This window comes from Lampris incognitus, chromosome 11, assembly GCF_029633865.1.
Source record: "Lampris incognitus isolate fLamInc1 chromosome 11, fLamInc1.hap2, whole genome shotgun sequence".
Taxonomy (NCBI): domain Eukaryota; kingdom Metazoa; phylum Chordata; class Actinopteri; order Lampriformes; family Lampridae; genus Lampris; species Lampris incognitus.
Genome location: NC_079221.1, coordinates 33,920,070 through 33,937,422, shown reverse-complemented (window position 1 = coordinate 33,937,422; position 17,353 = coordinate 33,920,070). Strand labels below are relative to the sequence as shown.

Here is a 17,353-nt window from a genome sequence, read left to right as displayed (position 1 = left end):
TAATTGTATCTGAATTGTACCATATTTGTTGACAGTTCACTGAAAAATCTTTTGTTATGACATTTCCATCTGATTATATGTGGGTATTTTTGTTTTTAAAAATTGATAGAAATACTGTCATTTCAGTGCCAGACCAGTTTGTATGTCAGACATTTTAAAGGTCCCCTAACATCAACTGTTGGTGGTGTGTTCCTGGTGGCTAAAGTGAATTAACTGAGGTGACAGCACAGAAACATTCAAAAACAGCGCATAATATGGCAGACTATAGAAACCACCTGAGATTCAGCCTCAGGTGCAGACAGAGCGGGAAGAGCCTGCAAATGAAATCTTTGGTCAAGCCACCGAGCTAGCAAAGCAAAAGCCAGCTGTTGAACGAACAGGTGAGACAAACTACTTTTACCATCGATGCTTTGAAAGCCAAAGAGGAGCAGATCCAACAGAGACTGACGTCGCGATTAGATGAGAACACTTTCCAAACATGTGATGGAGTTCATGGGGAAGACTTGTCTAGCACAACACGGAAAGTTGAAAACCAGGCAGCAAAAGAAGTCTGACCTACTTGCTGAATGCCAGAGACATCGCTCTGGCGCCCTCAAAAGAGATAGATGGACACCAGACACATGCCAACGATGTGGACAAGTGGGTGAAGAATTTTTCCGACAAACAGACTTACCCAGGCGTAGAAAGACATCCTTGCTAAGGGGCTGAATTTTGCTGTTGCGCTGAGGCAAATCCTGCTAGTGGAACTGATCACAGTCATGGAATCAGTAATCCATAACATCATCTTGGACCCGGATGCAGAGCAACTGTGGAAGAAAGTTTCAATTGCCTCAGCAATGTGAAGGCGCTGCCGTCCAGCATCACCAGAGATGAGAGGAATTCACTCACGACTCTCAGTAATGACAGTGACATCATTATCCTTCCGGCGGACAAAGGCAGATACACTGCTTTATTAAACCAGACAGACTATCATGAGAAAGTTATGACGTTACTTTGCGACATGAATACGTATGAGCCTCTGAAACGAGATCCAGGCAGTGGTTACAAGATAAAGGTGATAGATTATTTGAAGCTGTTAAAACAGGACATTGCTATTGACAGAATTTTGTACCATAGAATATGCCCAGGGAAAGCTAATTTTTCTCAGTGTGTACTTTAGTGACAGTCCCAGAAGTAAATTTTAGTGCTGCGCCTTCAGAGAAATCTGTCCCTGCATATATTGTGCCTTATATTTAAAGTCCCCCTTGATGAAAATCAAGTTTTTAACCTTGTTATCATGCCCATGTGGTGTTAGGGTAATGTTATGAGATGTATTAGGAGCAGAATAAGCAGTCAATGCCATGGCTGAGCATATCTGCTTTGAAACTGCAGTGTACCAAGGACATACTCAAAAAAACGGATTTAGTCAGGCAGGATTCATACATCATAAACCTAAAGAACCAAACCTGTTTGTGGATGGGGTGGTGCTTATTATGTGCACCCGCTTCGACAATGCAAGCCAGAGGAGAAGCCAGGTGTAGCTACTTATCGTCATTTTGCTAGCTAGAAGTTTCACTACTTTCAAGACAATGGCAGAGATGTTTTGTTTTCGGCTTTTAAATTTACAAAAGGAGAAACAATGAGCCTTCATTTATTACCAAAGGATCCGAAAATCCGAGAGAAATGGGTACAGTTTATTTGGGAAGATTGTAACATCCCAGCAAAACTTCCAGAGAAAACACAGGTTTGCAGTAGCAATTTTCAAGAGCTCTGTTTTGAAAATGTATTTGTGGTTTTGCCACAAAACTTGTATTGAAGCCCGACGCTGTGCCGTCCATTTATCCAGAGGACACAGCGAGTACAAACCAACATGTTGGTCAACTAGTAAGCTTATTTTTCTTTCTCTCTCTCTCCAGAGACTTTCTATGGTTTTCAAAGCATTTCTTCCTCACCGTGCATGTGCGTGTTTCTCTTTAAAGGTAGATACCTTGTCAGAGCATGATACAAGCGGGACAAAGGTTTATCTAACATTAGCAACATATTATTAGCTTATTGATAATGTAGTCAAGCTAAAGGCTGATGTTATCTATTACCGTTGTGTTTCTAACATTGTAGAGTGACGCATAAAATACATTACCATTCTGACATGTCCACTTGTACGCGACCCTGTCCAATTTGCTTTTCTTTTTCTTCTTTGGAATCGGTTTCTGGTTCGAACATATATGGCAGAATTACTCCTATATTACCACTTGCGATTGTGTAGCGTACAGTAGCAAGCAAAACAGAAAACAAGCGGCGGTTTGATGAGCAGAGTTGACAGTGAGCAGGTGCCGGTGAGTGATGGAGGGGTGGGGGAGATTTGAATTGGGGGAGCGGGGATAATTTGCATATTCATATATTCTGGATTTTTTTTTTAATGAGGGAGGAGTAGATGTTATTTTAAGGGTTATAACAAGATAATTGAACTTATTTTGCAGAAAAAGCCCATCAGACAATTTATTATTTCACACAGCATTTTATGTCTGGAAGGGGGTCTTTAAACTCAGCGGTTGAACCTTGCATTGGTCTCTCTCTCTCTGTCTCTCTCTGTCTCTCACTCTGTTCAAATTCAAATGGCTTTATTGGCATGATGTAATACAGTACATATTGCCAAAGCAAGTGTTTAAACTTTGAAAAGTTAAACATTAGAAAACAAAGCGAATAAATATATGACAGCAAAAGAAACATAGTGCGCCAAGAAACATAGTACAAAACAAATAAACTGTCATCAAATATAACAGTGACAACATGTGTCAGGTGACTGTCACTCACTGTCTTAATGGCAGGCAGCAACATATGTAGACTGCTGCTAACTTACAGCTCTTTGAGTCTTCCCCTAGTAGGACTGGTAAATTTTCTTCATCTAATGGGTTAAGAAAACCTTTTGCTATTAACTGGAATTGTTTAAAATGTGCTTGTGTAAGATGTTGATATTTTTCACATGTGGTGAGGAATTGTAGCTGTTTCAGGCTCACTGAGGGTGCAGTGACAGCATAGCCTCTGCTCTGCAGGGAGCCAGGGCTTCCTCTGTCTCCCCTTTTTCAATAGCAAGGCTGTGCTCATTCAGTCTGTACACGGTCGCAGTTCTTTTTAGTTGTTGATCAGTCACCATGCTCAAATCTGCTATGGTGTACTGTTGATTTAGAGCCAGATAGAACTGCATTTTGCTTTGTGTTTTTGTTTGTGTTTTCCAATAGGTGATGTAGTTTTGTTTTAACTGTTCCGTAATTTGATTGAGTTTGATTGGTGGTGTGTTCTGTTCCTGAGGTGTGTTAATAGAACAGGTTTGTGGTTTCAGCCTCAGGACCAGTTGGGTAAGGGGCTTCCTATTACTCCTCAGCTTTTGGCATTGCAGGGCTTGGTAATGATAAAGGGGGGGGGCACTTAGTTTTAGGTGTGTCCAAAAGTTAATTGTTCTTTTGTGTATTTTCAGTATTAGTTGGTATTGGCCTAATTCTGTCCTGCATGCATTGTTTGTAGACATGTAGGATTCTGTAAGATTCTCCAAGAATCTTACAGAATCTGCATGCAAGGTCTCAATGGGGTGTTTATCCCATTGAGTAAAGTCAATGTGACTTAATAGTCTCACTGTGGATCCCTGATGAAGCATCCTTTACCTTGTGTTTTTTAATGTTTTGTTATCACCAAGTGTAGTTATTCAGTGTTTTATATCTAAATCTGTTACCTGATTTGCTAGCTGGGTCACTTGGTACCTATTGTTCACCCATTCAGCTGGATGAGGGATCCCTCTTTAGATAGTTGAGATCAATCACTGGACTAACCCATCCATATATCCATCCATCCATTATCCAAACTGCTTATCCTGCTCAGGGTCGTGGGGATGCTCGAGCCTATCTCAGCAGTCATTGGGCAGCAGGTGAGGAGACACCCTGGACAAGCCGCCAGTCCATCACAGGGCCAACACACACACATTCACGCCTAGGGAAAATTTAGTGTGGCCGATTCACCTGACCTGCATGTCTTTGGACTGTGGGAGGAAACCAGAGCACCCGAGGGAAGCCCACGCAGACACGGGGAGAACATGCAAACTCCGCACAGACCCCCAAGGTTGGACTTGCCCGGGGTTCGAACCCAGGACCTTTTTGCTATGAGGCGACAGCGTTAACCACTGTGCCACCGTGCCGCTGGACTTTCCCATCATAAAATCTAAATAATTGCCAAATGCCCCTGTCTGTGTTGTTATCATAGCCCCTGGCTTCAGACATAAATTGTGGCGATTTCTTATGAGGGAAATCCAACTTTGACCCAGCCCAAGAGTCATAGGACTTTAGCACAATTAATTTTTGCAATTAGGCCATTTGTCTTAAAATGCCCTTTTTGATTAATGACAGTGGTTGTACATTTGACATGGAAGAAGCAAGCCAAAGAAATTGAATTTCTGTTAGTGGATTCTCAAGTGTTTAAACATAAGCCATATGTTAATCGCAGGTTGGGGAGGCAATCCAAAGAGACACCTGAGTCACAATACACTAGCGGCGAAAAAAATCATACACTTCTTCATGTGTGTGTTTGAGAGATTATTTGATTGTGAGGTCACGTGTGTGTGTGTGTGTGTGCACGTGTGTGTATGTGTGCGTCCGTGCGTGTGTGTGTGTGTGTGTGTGTGTTAGAGCTGAATAATATGTATTGTTTCAGTATCAGTATTCAGTCTAAGTTGAAAGGCTTTTACTGGCAAGTGAGCGGGTTTACATCCTGGCGCTTTAAGCTCGCTTCCAGTCTCTGGTGTGAGTCTTGATTGGGGTGCAGCCATGTTTTAACCTGTCTGCAGCCAATTACGTCACCTTGAGACAGGTCCAACTGCACCCCCACTAACCACACTTATGCTAGAACCTTTTCAACCGCTTGATAGAAATGAAAACAAGCAAGATCATTTAAAGAGGTGTGTAATTCTATTTCATTTATTCATTTATAAGCCACTCAGGAAACTGCTGTATGGTTGCTGTTTATTTCTTTTCCAATTTGGCTCATTCAAAATAAGTTTGCAATTTAACAGGCTTGTATTTGAGCAATAATGTGAAATCCACTATTTTGTCATGTTAATTCCCTTGATATGATATTGCAGTTTAAAGTGTAATGCAGTATTTTAAACTGGAGGACGATGATATGAAGCCTCCTATAATTGCCTGAATTCTTTCTGGATACCGCTGTCTTTCACTCAGTCATAGATGAGCAGATTGAACAACTGCTTTTTTCCCCCTTCTAAAATCACCCAAATCTTTGCTAGTAGTTCATTTGCCCCAAATGGAGCTATTGAAGTTAATAGTTGCATATATCTGGTGAAATTATATAATTCCAACTTTTTTTTCAGTATTGCAGTACTTATGGAAGAAAATATCACAATGTAAATTGCTTTTCAATATCATTCAGCCCTAATGTGTGTCTGTGAGCGAATATATATATCAGTCTGGCTGTGCATCTGTGTCTTTGCGTGTGTACCGCATTTGTTTCAAACTGCACATGTGTGCTTCGTCTGTAGTCATCTATCACTAACTCTTGTTCACTTTTTTCTGTTTTTTTTAATTTTTTTTTTACAGAAGTTGCAGAACTTGAAGCCAACCTCCCTAGTAAGTACACCTACCACTTCCCTGAACTGCACCCCTTCACTCACAGTCGAGGTCCTTTTCCCAGAGGTAATCACTCCTCTTGTGTTCCCCACAGAGAGGTTAATGTCGTTTCACCTCATGTTGACGTATGTCTGAAAAATAATTCCCTCCTGTGGTCAGTTCCTCTGAAGTCATTGCAGCCAAACAGTGGGATCAGTGTGTGTCAGTATTTCACCCATTGGCTAGCTCGCCAGGGTTGCTATGAAAGTGTATGGCATTTATAAATGTTGTGGTGCACTTAGTTTGCCTTGAGAACTGTGGGACACAAGAATAGCTTTTTGACTTTTCTCCCAGAAAAATAATCTCCACTTCAGATAAATGTTTACTAGACATAGTAGTGATAATTCATTAGTCTGCTTGTAAAATATTTTTTGCACAGCCGCCAGATAACAAATGTCACAAAACAAATGACACCCTGCAGAATGCACATTTATTGTATCCATCCGTTATCCAAACCGCTTATCCTGCTCAGCGTCACGGGGATGCTGGAGCCTATCCCAGCAGTCATTGGGTGGCAGGTGGAACCCTATAGAATACACATTTAAGAAACACAAAATGTCACCATAATTTCATGAGGCTATGATGCAGTAGACATATTTAGTACAACATTTACATACTTAGTGGCAGCTGTCTCATTTCAAAGATGGTATTCAAATGCGATGTTGTTGGGCCGAAATTATTTATGGATCTGGTAAAGGTGAAGCCCCGAAAACGACCTTCGTCTGTGTGGGCAATTTAAATATGATATTAATTATTTTGGCTGTGGCTTGCATCCAGTCAGCTCCTTGATTATGTAAAGCTGCTGGTTGGGGTATTTTAATAAATTTATTATTCATTCAAACATTCATTTGCTAGTCTACACCAACCCTTTCCAGCCCTGGGATGCTGGGGCCACTGGGTGCAAGGCAGAAAAAAAAATCTTTGATAGGGTGCCAGTCTATCACAGGATGAACAAAGACACATTCTCACTCATTTTCACATCTTGTGTTTGGACAATGTGAGGAAACCCAAGAGAACATGGAGAGTACATGGAAATTCAGGGACTGCAGATCTCAATTATTTTAATGGCAAGACCTCCTGTATAGACACAGCATTCGATAAAAACTGTGTGTAACTGACAGATACACAAAACACCTGAGCAACACAAAGATTGTTAAAAAAAATTGACAGATTCGCGAAGTTTTATCTCACCTGCTATTATATTTCACTAATACCACGTGAAAGAATAATAGCTTTGATTTATAAAAGTCATTCTTGTTGATCTGTTTCACTGTTTTATCGTCAATGAAATACCAGTGAAATTAAACTGGTGGGATCGCTGCCTTTTGGCCATCAAAGGTATCAGTGCAACTTTCAACTGTAGTAACTCCCATTAAACACTAGGGGGGAATGAAGTGCCATTTGGCCTCCTTCAGCTGAATTTGCTAAGCTTCTTATGCCATGCCTTAGTAGACGCAATACTAAGGTGACGACTTCAATTGATAATTGATAATAACAGTATAGGGTCAATTAGGGAAGGTTTTAACATAGCAACCATGTTATACTACAATGTTTTGTTTACTAAACTAAATCTATCAAAGGCAAACATCAATGATTATACGTGGACCTGCATGCAGTTATTACTCCTGATGGTGTAATAATGAATGCGTATATTAATGTTACACATGATGGAACACTGTTGAGGAATTCTAGTTGGCATGCCCCCCCCAACCCCCAAGTGCAGGGGAGTCAGAGGCCAGGGTTGATGGTCAGGTACAGAAGAGAGCAGCACTTCCTGGAGCTGGTAGATACGTTTCATTCTTGTGGAACTGTCTCACTGTCCTATCTTCAAATGAAGTAACAGTGAAATTATACTCATCCCCATTTTGCTAGCGGACTTCTAAGACTCCCTGAGTGCAGCGCAGCGATTGCTATTTTGGGAATCACTATACTGTAATTCACTGGGAACCACTACACTATACTACACATGCAACACTACAAAATCACATTCACTATGAAGTTTCAGTGAGGTGGGTCAAGTTAGGTGGGCTAACAACACACTGGAGATGCTCACTAAGTCAAGTCAAGTCAATTGTATTTGTATAGCCCAATATCACATGTTACAAGTTTGCCTCAAGGGGTTTTACAACAGCACAACATAAATACAATATTGATGTAACCAAACATTTTACATCTTTGCAATCCACCTTGCTGAACATGGTGGGTTGACTTTTAGCTTTTCAGGTGAAAGGACAGTCTCCATTGAACAATTTGACCCTGTTCCTTGGACTAAAACCTGCTTGCTTCTTCTCTCATTCCTCATCCCAAACCCCTCTTGGTTAGGTACATGCAAAGCAAGTTTCCCAGATGAGGACAAGCTGCATCATTTCCAGCTGGTGGTGTCTCCTGGTAAGAGAAACAACAGATAGACTAAAAACCTCCATGGCTTGTGTTTTGTTTTTTTTCTTCCCCCCACCAATGGCTTCTCCATTGCTCATTACAATTCTTGGAGTATAGGACAGTGTTGAATCTGATATCTAGGTGCTCTGGCTCTGATCCTAGTACTGCTGTTATTTTGAATATTGATATATGTTAATATCAGTTTTATAGGTTGCTTGATTTTATTAATGGATCATGGACTTCATCTTATTTTTCTGTATGTCACACTGGATAGGTATTCATGGCTGTCCAGTCCATTATAAAAATGAAAGAACTGTCAGCCCATAAGAAAAAAATACATTTACAAATCTACCACCAGCACCAGAATCAGATTCACTTGCCAAGTACAAAAAAGGCACAATAAATATAACTTACTACAAGAAAGTTCCACAACAGAAATAGGACCAATGAGTTGCAGGGCAAAATGCAACAATACCTTACATATGGTACGTATAAGATGTACAGTGTGACAGTAAGCAAGACCAAAAAAAAAACTACATAAAGTCTTTGTCTGTCTCTAGCAACCATCAGTCTCAATGTTCACTGATACAACAACTCTCTGCATAAAGAATGCACACTAATGCCACCTTTTCTTGGTGGCCATTGTCATCCTTTTTGAGTCGCAGCCTACAGCAATGACAAGCATTCCCCCAAGTTCACCGCATCCAGAGAAATGAAGGGTGCTTTGTGCATGTTTGTGTGTGCGTGCGTGTTTACGTGCATGGGTGCAATGTGCATATGCTCTGGGCGGGAGAGATCTGGATTCTTTTGAGTCTGTTAGAGAAGGGAGAGAGACTGAGCAGTGGAGCTTTGTTTGAGCGAGAGAGCGATGGTAGTGTGTCTGCTCTGTGAAGAGGCAGATGGTGTGTGTGCACTTAGATCGTGGACGACATGTAAGAATAAAATATTCCCCCTCCATATGGTGTTCCCGTTGTGCAATTCCGTCCCGATTTCCTCAGTCAGTTTGTTGTTTGGCAAATGTTCTAGCGGATCAGACTACCTGTTGGAAAACCGTATGAACCAAATGCAGCAGAGCTACTCTTTTGGGGCTCCCGTCTTCCTTTTCATTCTTCCCAGATGGATTACCACCAGATAGATGTGTGTTTGCTTCTTCATGTGTTTCTATGTTTGTGCGTGTGTTTGCATGTATATGTGTTCAGTAGTTTATAGGATGAAAGGGAGAGAGCTAAGTCAACTGCAAGTAGCCATGATATGATCAGTCTGATCTTGTCAGAAGGTTCAGTATTTGGGACAACATTGGCGGGAAACTTAGATGCAGTGACTGCAATGGCTAGGAAAATAGAAGTGAATAAATATTTCTGTATGTACTTTTTTCTTCTTTTCTTCCTTTTCACTTCCTGTGGCTGGTAATTTTTGTGTCACTTTCATGGCTTAGAAAGATGTGTAGATCTTTCCCTCTGTTCCCTTTTCCAGGAAAAGTGAAATCACATATCTTAAAGTCTGATCACTAGTGAAAGGATTGCCCTGAATTCCCATCTGAGTAAAAACTGAATAAGCCGCCTACAGGCACTAGCTCTCCAGAGCATTGTTTACTCATCTGTGTATAAAACACAGACCCAAAGGATTAGAAAGATTACTGAAAAAACTGAAAAGAGACAAGCTGATAGTGCATGTAGTCTCACCAGCACCTAATCCTTCATAAACCAGGACATAACTCATGACTCCTATGTTAACTTGTTAGACACATTACAAAATAAAGTCGGCTGCCTGTCAGACCACTGTGTAGAGGAAAGAATGTGAGGTGTTAATTTAACACCTCAACCCAGGTTTATAGTAGACATGAAGCAGTCAATCAGGTTAACAGGATTTACTAAATGTATTTCCGCTCTAATCATCAATTATATAGCAAACATGATAAATGTAAACATATAAAAGAAAAAAAAGCCCTGTTATATCTTTCATGGCAAGGGCACTGTCAGGCCAAATTGTATCCAGGGGGTCCTCCCTATGTTCCCCGGGTCCTATAGTCCCCGGGTCCTATGTTCCCCGCTTTGTATGAGACCGGGGAATATCGGACCTTTTTGTATACAGAGGGCCCTATATTCCCCACTTTTCCCCAAAAGGGTCCTATGTTCCCCGTTTTGTATGTGCAGGGGAACATAGGACCTTTCTTTATAAAAAGGGTCCTATGTTCCCCTAGGGCACCCGGGGAACATAGGACCCTTTTTATAAAGAAAGGTCCTATGTTCCCCGGTCAGCAGGTTTGACGCTGTTTGGCGCAAAAAGTGCATTTTCAATAATGCATTATTTAGGGCAGATTATTAAGAAGACAATGAATCATACTATTTCTATTTTTATATCGCAAAAACGAACTCACAAAGTCCAGGTTGGCTAAAGTATGTGGAAACTTTAGACACTACACCAATTTCAATTTATTAGGCTATAGCTTACATTTGGGCGCATAACCCACCGCGGTAGTTCTCTGATATTTATGCGCGAAATGTGTCACTTACCGAGGAAAATGCGCCTCGCCGAGTAGGTGAGCTGGCTCGTCTGTGTCTGAATGTAATATAGTAAGCCTATGTTCCTTGAGCAACTGTACCCGGGCATAGCTCAGTCGGTAGAGCTCTCGCCTATGGATCGCAAGGTCGTGAGTTCGATCCCGGGTGCCGCCAACTCAGCGTATGAGTAGCACATTGTGCGAGAAGTGCTGGGAGCTGAGGATAGGTGTTGTGTTCCGTCCTCAGCAGTCCATCTCCCAGAGGTCTAGCGCATTGTACCAGGGATAGACTCCTGCAAAAGCTGGCTGATACCGACAAGAGGCCAATTCCGACCCACTTCTATGTTCCCTAGAAAGCCGTCGTTCCCATTATAACCACACCAGCTTATTGGGAAAAGCATCTGACAGATATTAGATAGAAACCATCTGCTCAGTAAGGCCCTTTAAGCATCATAATTGTAATGATAATAATAATAACAATAAAATAATAACAACATCTGCCTGGTCTCTTAAGATTCTAAGATGCTGTATGCTACAGAAATAACGGGACATGGGCCTAGGCTAATGAATACGCCTTTTTGACAAAATATGAATGAAAGGCTAATCAACAACGCTAAAGCTGAATCACAAAACACATATTGCTCGAAAAATAATTTATAAATAGCCAAATGCACACATGATTTCGAGTTTGGAAATATTTAAGACTTGTCGTGGATGTGTGGTCATCTGCACGCAAGTTTCCTGGCGTTCTAAACCACATGATCAAAATTCACCAATGTCTAAACCGCCCGCCAACTTGCAACAATTTGCAACAATCGGTTGTTATCGGTGATAACTCGTGGACTCACTGTCATGTGCTTACTAGCCTACAAGAAGACAAACAATGGCGATAGTTATGGATGGTGATCGAGGGGGCAAAGTGTTGGTACATGAGAACTTCAGATATCAGAAGCACCGCACCAATCAAGACACCATTAGATGGAGGTGCTGGAGGTGGAACTGTAGAGTGCCACTGATCACAAATAGATTTGAAGTGGAGGACGTGGATGCTAACATTATTGTGCACGATGTTGGGGAACACGTGCATCCCCCTGACGGAGAAATGGTGCACCGTGCAGAATTCCGACAGGGGGTGATTGCAGAAGTTGCGAGGGAGCCAACAGTCCCAATCAGAAGGATCTATAATGCGCAAAGGGTCCTGCAGCGTCGGCAATGTCAAATCCAGGGTTTTAGCCCCTCTTTGTTGAGTAGCCTAATGGACTAGGACTACTCATTTTGATTTTTTGAAGAAGAAAAAAGCCTTAACGTTAGGCTAGTTAGGCCTTGGAGATTTTTGTTTTAGACCATGCCTTTTCTGGGGGGCTTCTGCCATAGACCAACCCTTTTTCAGCCAAGCTTTTACTAGAAGCATTTTGTTATTAATAGCCTATTATCAGCATTACTATTGATAGTATTGTGCCTGTAATTGTTATTTGTTATTAGGCCTCTTTTATAATTAGGCTATTATTATTATTATCATTATTAGGCTGTTATTATTATTATTATTATTATTATTATTATTATTATGTATTATTTCTTATTATTATTATTGGTATTATTACTATTACTATTATTATTATTATTATTATTAAAGAAGAACATCAAAGGATGTAAGGTAGCACTCATCAAATGAAAAAAAAAGACACAATTCTCTATTTTACCATTTCATTGTTTGGCATCAGTCATTAACTTGGCCGGGTGGTCTTCTTCAGAAACCTTAATGACTGATGCCAGACAATAAAATGGTGAAATAGAGGACTGCCTCTGTTATTTTCTTACCATTTGGTGAGTGTTACCTTACATCCTTTGATGTTCGTCTTTGATTCATGTTTTTGGTTTAGCACCTCCACAAGCCTTTAGTTTTTTGAGAAGCACATATTATTATTATTGGGCAATTAGCCTATTGTGTAAGGTAGGCAGCCCCCGTTGATGGATACTTTGTGCTGGTCCTAAATTTCAAGTCCTGGTCTAAGTTCTCTGCCTAAAAAGTTCATCATTAAAGTCTTTTTGAAAGAAAGTCTGCCAAGTGATTTAATATGGAAAACGAACTGCAAAGTAACAAGAAAGTGGCTGAAGTCTCCAGTGCTGTGCAAATTGAACTTTGAGCGAAGGTGGAAATGGCTAGGTTATACTGGTAGGCGGGCCTACTGCAAGACAAACTTGCGTTGGTTGCCGACTGTCCATGCTGAGCCGGAGAGCCAACTAACTAGGCCTACTGCAGTAAATATTGGTAAGAAATAACAATAAAGCAAATTACAGCCTCCTCTATAGGCCGAATTTGGATACACACTCAAGGTGGCCTGCGATATACAACAGCCAACAATGGTAATACGGCCTAATTTAATCAGCGGAGGAATAGATTATCGTAGCCTACATCTCAGCCTTGACCCCAGTTTTTATTATTTTGGACCCGTTAAGGAAATTAATTTGCAAAAAGGGTTCTAAGTTCCCCGGTTTGTTCCTCGATTGGCAATAGCGGGGAATATAGGACCCTTTATTTGGAAAAAGGTCCTATGTTCCCCTGGAAACAGCGGGGAATATAGGACCCTTTTTCCAAAAGAGGGTCCTATGTTCCCCGGTGTCTATTGCAACGGGGATTATAGGACCTTTTTAGGGGAAAACGGGGAATATGGGACCCTTTTTTTTTCGAAAGGGTCCTATGTTCCCCGATCGGGGAACATAGGACCCGGGGAATATAGGACCCGGGGACTATAGGCACGGCCCCGTATCCAGGCTGCCAAAATGTGTCTGGGTGCCGTGATTGCAGTGGAATTGTGACAGCTCGCATTCCTGACATTCCTCTCTCGCTGTAGAGTAGAGTCATAATATTGCAAGAGCAGGTTTAATTGTGTATTCATTTTAGCTACATCGTAAAATACATGCGCAGGGTCACCTTTTATATTTGACTTGCAATTGTTTATATTAGGATATGTTTTTCGAAAAGCACAAAAAAGCATACTTTTAGGCGGTTACTGGTTGATCACCTTGTTATGTAGCGTGGACGAAAAGTCTGGTTGTTTAAAATAACATTTCATGACCCTTTTTTTGCGTTGCTAGCTACCTAGCTAACTTGTCATTGATGTCAAAAAACATATAATAGCAAATATTGGACATTTGAATTTATTGGAAGATAGGTTTATAGAACATTTTTATTGAAAATCTCGTCCATGCTACATAATGTCAAGGTGATCAAACAATAGATGAACTTTCGCCTAAAAGTATGCTTTTTTGTGCTTTTTGAAAAAACATATCCTAATATAGACAATTGCAAGTCGAATATAAAAGGTTACACTGCAGCATTTATTGTACGATGTAGCTACAAAGAGTACACTATTAAACCTGCTTTTGCCTGCAATATTACGACTCTACAAACTACAGCAAGAGAGGAATGTCAGGAATGCGAGCTGTCACGATTGCGTTGCGATGATGATCAGCCGCTTCTTTTCACCTGACAGTGAGGCGTTTCACCCGGGGGGACGTAGCGCATGGGAGAATCATGCTATCCCCCCCCCCGAACAGGTGCCCCGACAGACCAGAGGAGGCGCTAGTGCAGTGACTAGGACACCTACGCACATTCGGCTTCCCACCCGCAGACATGGCCAATTGTGTCTGTAGGGATGACCGACCAGAGCTGGAGGCAACACGGGGATTCGAATCGGAGATCCCCATGTTGGGAGGCCACGGAATATACCGCTACGCCACCCGAACGCCCTCAATTTTATTTTAAAAATGTATTGCTCATTTTTAAGGCTTTAAACAGTCTTGCTTCTACATACATTTGTGATTTATTGACCTGGTATATGCCCCCTCAACTATTAATATCTGCAGATGGAGCCCTGCTAGTTATTCCAAGGTCTCGGTTTGTTACAAAGAGTGATCGGGCTTTTGCTGTTAGAGCCCCCACACTGTGGAACTCTCTTCCTGTTGAACAAAGACAAACCAAGTCTCTAGCTTCTTTTAAATCTCGTTTTAAAACTTGTCTTTTTATGAAAGCTTTTACAAATGTTTGATATTTGTTTTTATTTATTTATGCAGTTTTTATTTTTACTCTTATTTGGTCTTATTCTCATTTTTGCTTTGTCTGGTTTTATATCTTTGTAAAGCACTTTGTAACATTGTTTTAGGAAAGTGCTGTATAAATAAGTTATCTGTTTATGCCTTCTCTGTGAAGTGGATCAACTTTCACTCTTTCAGTAACCTCCCCGTCATTAACCCCATTCACACATACCCGTAAACCATCCCTCAATTTTACATGTTGAACACGAGTTGGAGTTGATATTCTGTAATAGTTGCATCAACAATTTGTCGACTCAAGACCTATTAATGTTAATGTTTTTGGAGGCATTACCAGATGACAGTAGTTTAAACAAAAGCCATCAGATTGCTGTATCAGTCTCATGTAAGTGAACTAATCACAAGGAATGTATCTGCAACTTATTCTTCATATCAGACATTTGTCTGAAGCAGGAGATTTATTTGTAAACCAGTAGATGTAAGAACAATGGACAGATTTAGAATTTAAAATAGTTACTTTCATCTCATGCAGAGCAAAGAATGAGATCAGCTGTGTGGTACAGATGCTGTAGTCTACCATAAAATTAAATACAGATGAACGGGGTGTAATGAGACAGAAGCAATGGACAGAAAGCATGGGAAGTGGTCATGTGGGTACAAATGCAAAAAAAAAAAAAAAAAAAAAAAGGATATAAGCTGTACTTGTCAATGGGGTAAACCAGCTTTGCTGGAAAAATCATTCGAACAATGTTATGGAATGTAAGTTGAAAGCAGCTATTGCTTAACTCTGAACAGGAACTGCGAGAGTAGAAAACATCAGGTGTGCTTCTCTAAGTCCTCATTTATATTCAACATTTTATTTCCCCAAGTTATTTTATGCCCTTTTCTGTTTTCCTATCATGCTCTGTCACATCATTATGTTCTCCTCATGCCCAATGAAGGTTGAATGACAAGTTCTTTTACAGTGACCCAAGTTGACCTTTTGAATTTAGATGCAGGGTGCAAGAAGCTGAGATGTTTGGTAGAGTCAGATGACATCAAGACTGAAGGCCAATGTCAGCTGAGCGAGGGGGCAGACCTCCCACTATCTGTCAGACATTATTCCTAAATGTCACTGTCAAGCTAGCTGATGGTCAAGCTCGGTAAAAGCCACATGAAAATGAAAGTTTTTGAAATTAAAGCTAATTTAGTTGAAAATCATTGTTTTCTGGATGTTGAAGCTGTCGGTGGTGCATTAGATTGGAGTAGTCGCAGAACATGCCGTAGACCAGTAATTTAAATTGAAAAAGGCAACCTACAGTGGCTTAATGTTTGGTTTTGTACCACCCTGTTAAATATAAATAAAAGTGTCTCCTCTTGCCTTCGATGCTGGTTATGAGAGAAGGCTTTAAAGAGTTGAAAGAGTTAGAAAATACAAAGGTAAAAGAAGAGTTTGAGAAATAAAAGTTGTATTGAAATTTTGAGGTGTGTGTGTGTGTGTATGTATGTATATATATATTCATTTGTGTTTCTAATGGAACTTTGTAATGGCTCATAGAGAGATCACTGAGGAGAGCTAAACTCCCCAGGAGGCTGCAAACATACTCACTCAACTGAAAACGGAGCTCTGCCTCAGCATGAAGTGTGTTTGATCCACAGTATTTATGATGTGGAGAGTTAGACACAGTGTCACTGTGGCAATCTTGCTTCTATAGTAGGATGTTTATATACATGAGCTTTTAATTTTCCAACCCCTCACAAGCCTTTCATATGGCCTGTGCGCATAGCCCATGTCTGAGTGCTTTGCAACACCAGTAAAGTTTAAAGGAAGACCTCTGTTTGCAAAATGTGTAGAGAAAAGCAAAATTTTGCAATTATAAAGAGGTCTGGTGTCATGTTCCTATAGAGGAGCTGAAATGGAGAATGTCAATAATTCAAAACCAGAGACTCCCTAGACACACACATCTCTATTTCTCTCTGTACATCCTGTTCTCTTATTCTTTTTCATTTTCTTCCTCTTGCTCTTTCTAGCTATTTAGTTATCTACCTACCTATCTATACACACATCCACAATTGCTTACTTTGTGGCTGCTTTATTAGGTAACAATTGAGCATTGGCTAGGATTCCCTTTTGCCTCCAGAACAGCCTGAATTCTTTGCAGTGTGGATTCAACACACTGGAAATATTCTTTAGGGGTTTTGATCCATGTTGACTTGATAGCATCACGTAGTGCCTGCACATTTGTTGGCTTCATGTGACTACTGCAAACCTCCTGCTCCACCTCATCCCTTAGGTTCTCCATTGGATTGAGATGTGTGGACTGTGAAGGCCATTGGAGTACAGTGAAGTCACTGTCATGTTGGTGAAACCAGCTTGTGATGATCCTTTGTGACATGCTGCATTATCCTGCTGGAAATAGGCATTGGAAAATGCGTAGACTGTAGCCATAAAAGAATGCACATGGTCTGCAACAACACTCAGGTACAAACCTAATACAAATTGATGCTCAGTTTGTATTAAGTGGCCTAATGTGTGCTACAAAAATATTCCCAGCAACAGTACACCATCATCACCTGCCTGTGCCTTTAACAGCAAGTAGGATGGATTCATGTTTAATTCATTCATTGCCGGCAGCCATACCAACGTGTACCCTGGCTCTGCCAAAAGAAAGAAGCTAAGCAGGTATGGGCTTGGCTAGTACTTGGATGGGAGACCTCCCGGGAAACTGAGTTGCTGCCAGAAGTGGTGTTGGTGGGAAAGTAGGGGGTAGTCTTCTTTCCGGTCCTAATAAAAAAAACA

The 17,353-nt window shown here is 40.8% G+C and overlaps 1 protein-coding gene across 2 annotated transcripts in view; it reads left to right on the top strand.

Moving 5' to 3' along the window:
• The window catches only part of ube2f (ubiquitin-conjugating enzyme E2F (putative)), a 122,544-nt gene that overhangs the window by 12,101 nt on the left and 93,090 nt on the right, over positions 1-17,353 (top strand). Inside the window, exons 3-4 of one of the 2 annotated variants that reach the window (XM_056289225.1) lie at positions 5,574-5,603; positions 7,965-8,030. In XM_056289225.1, the coding sequence (XP_056145200.1) occupies positions 5,574-5,603; positions 7,965-8,030 (96 nt within the window). The remainder of the gene's footprint in view (positions 1-5,573; positions 5,604-7,964; positions 8,031-17,353) is intronic. The other variant, XM_056289226.1, reaches the window with a different exon arrangement.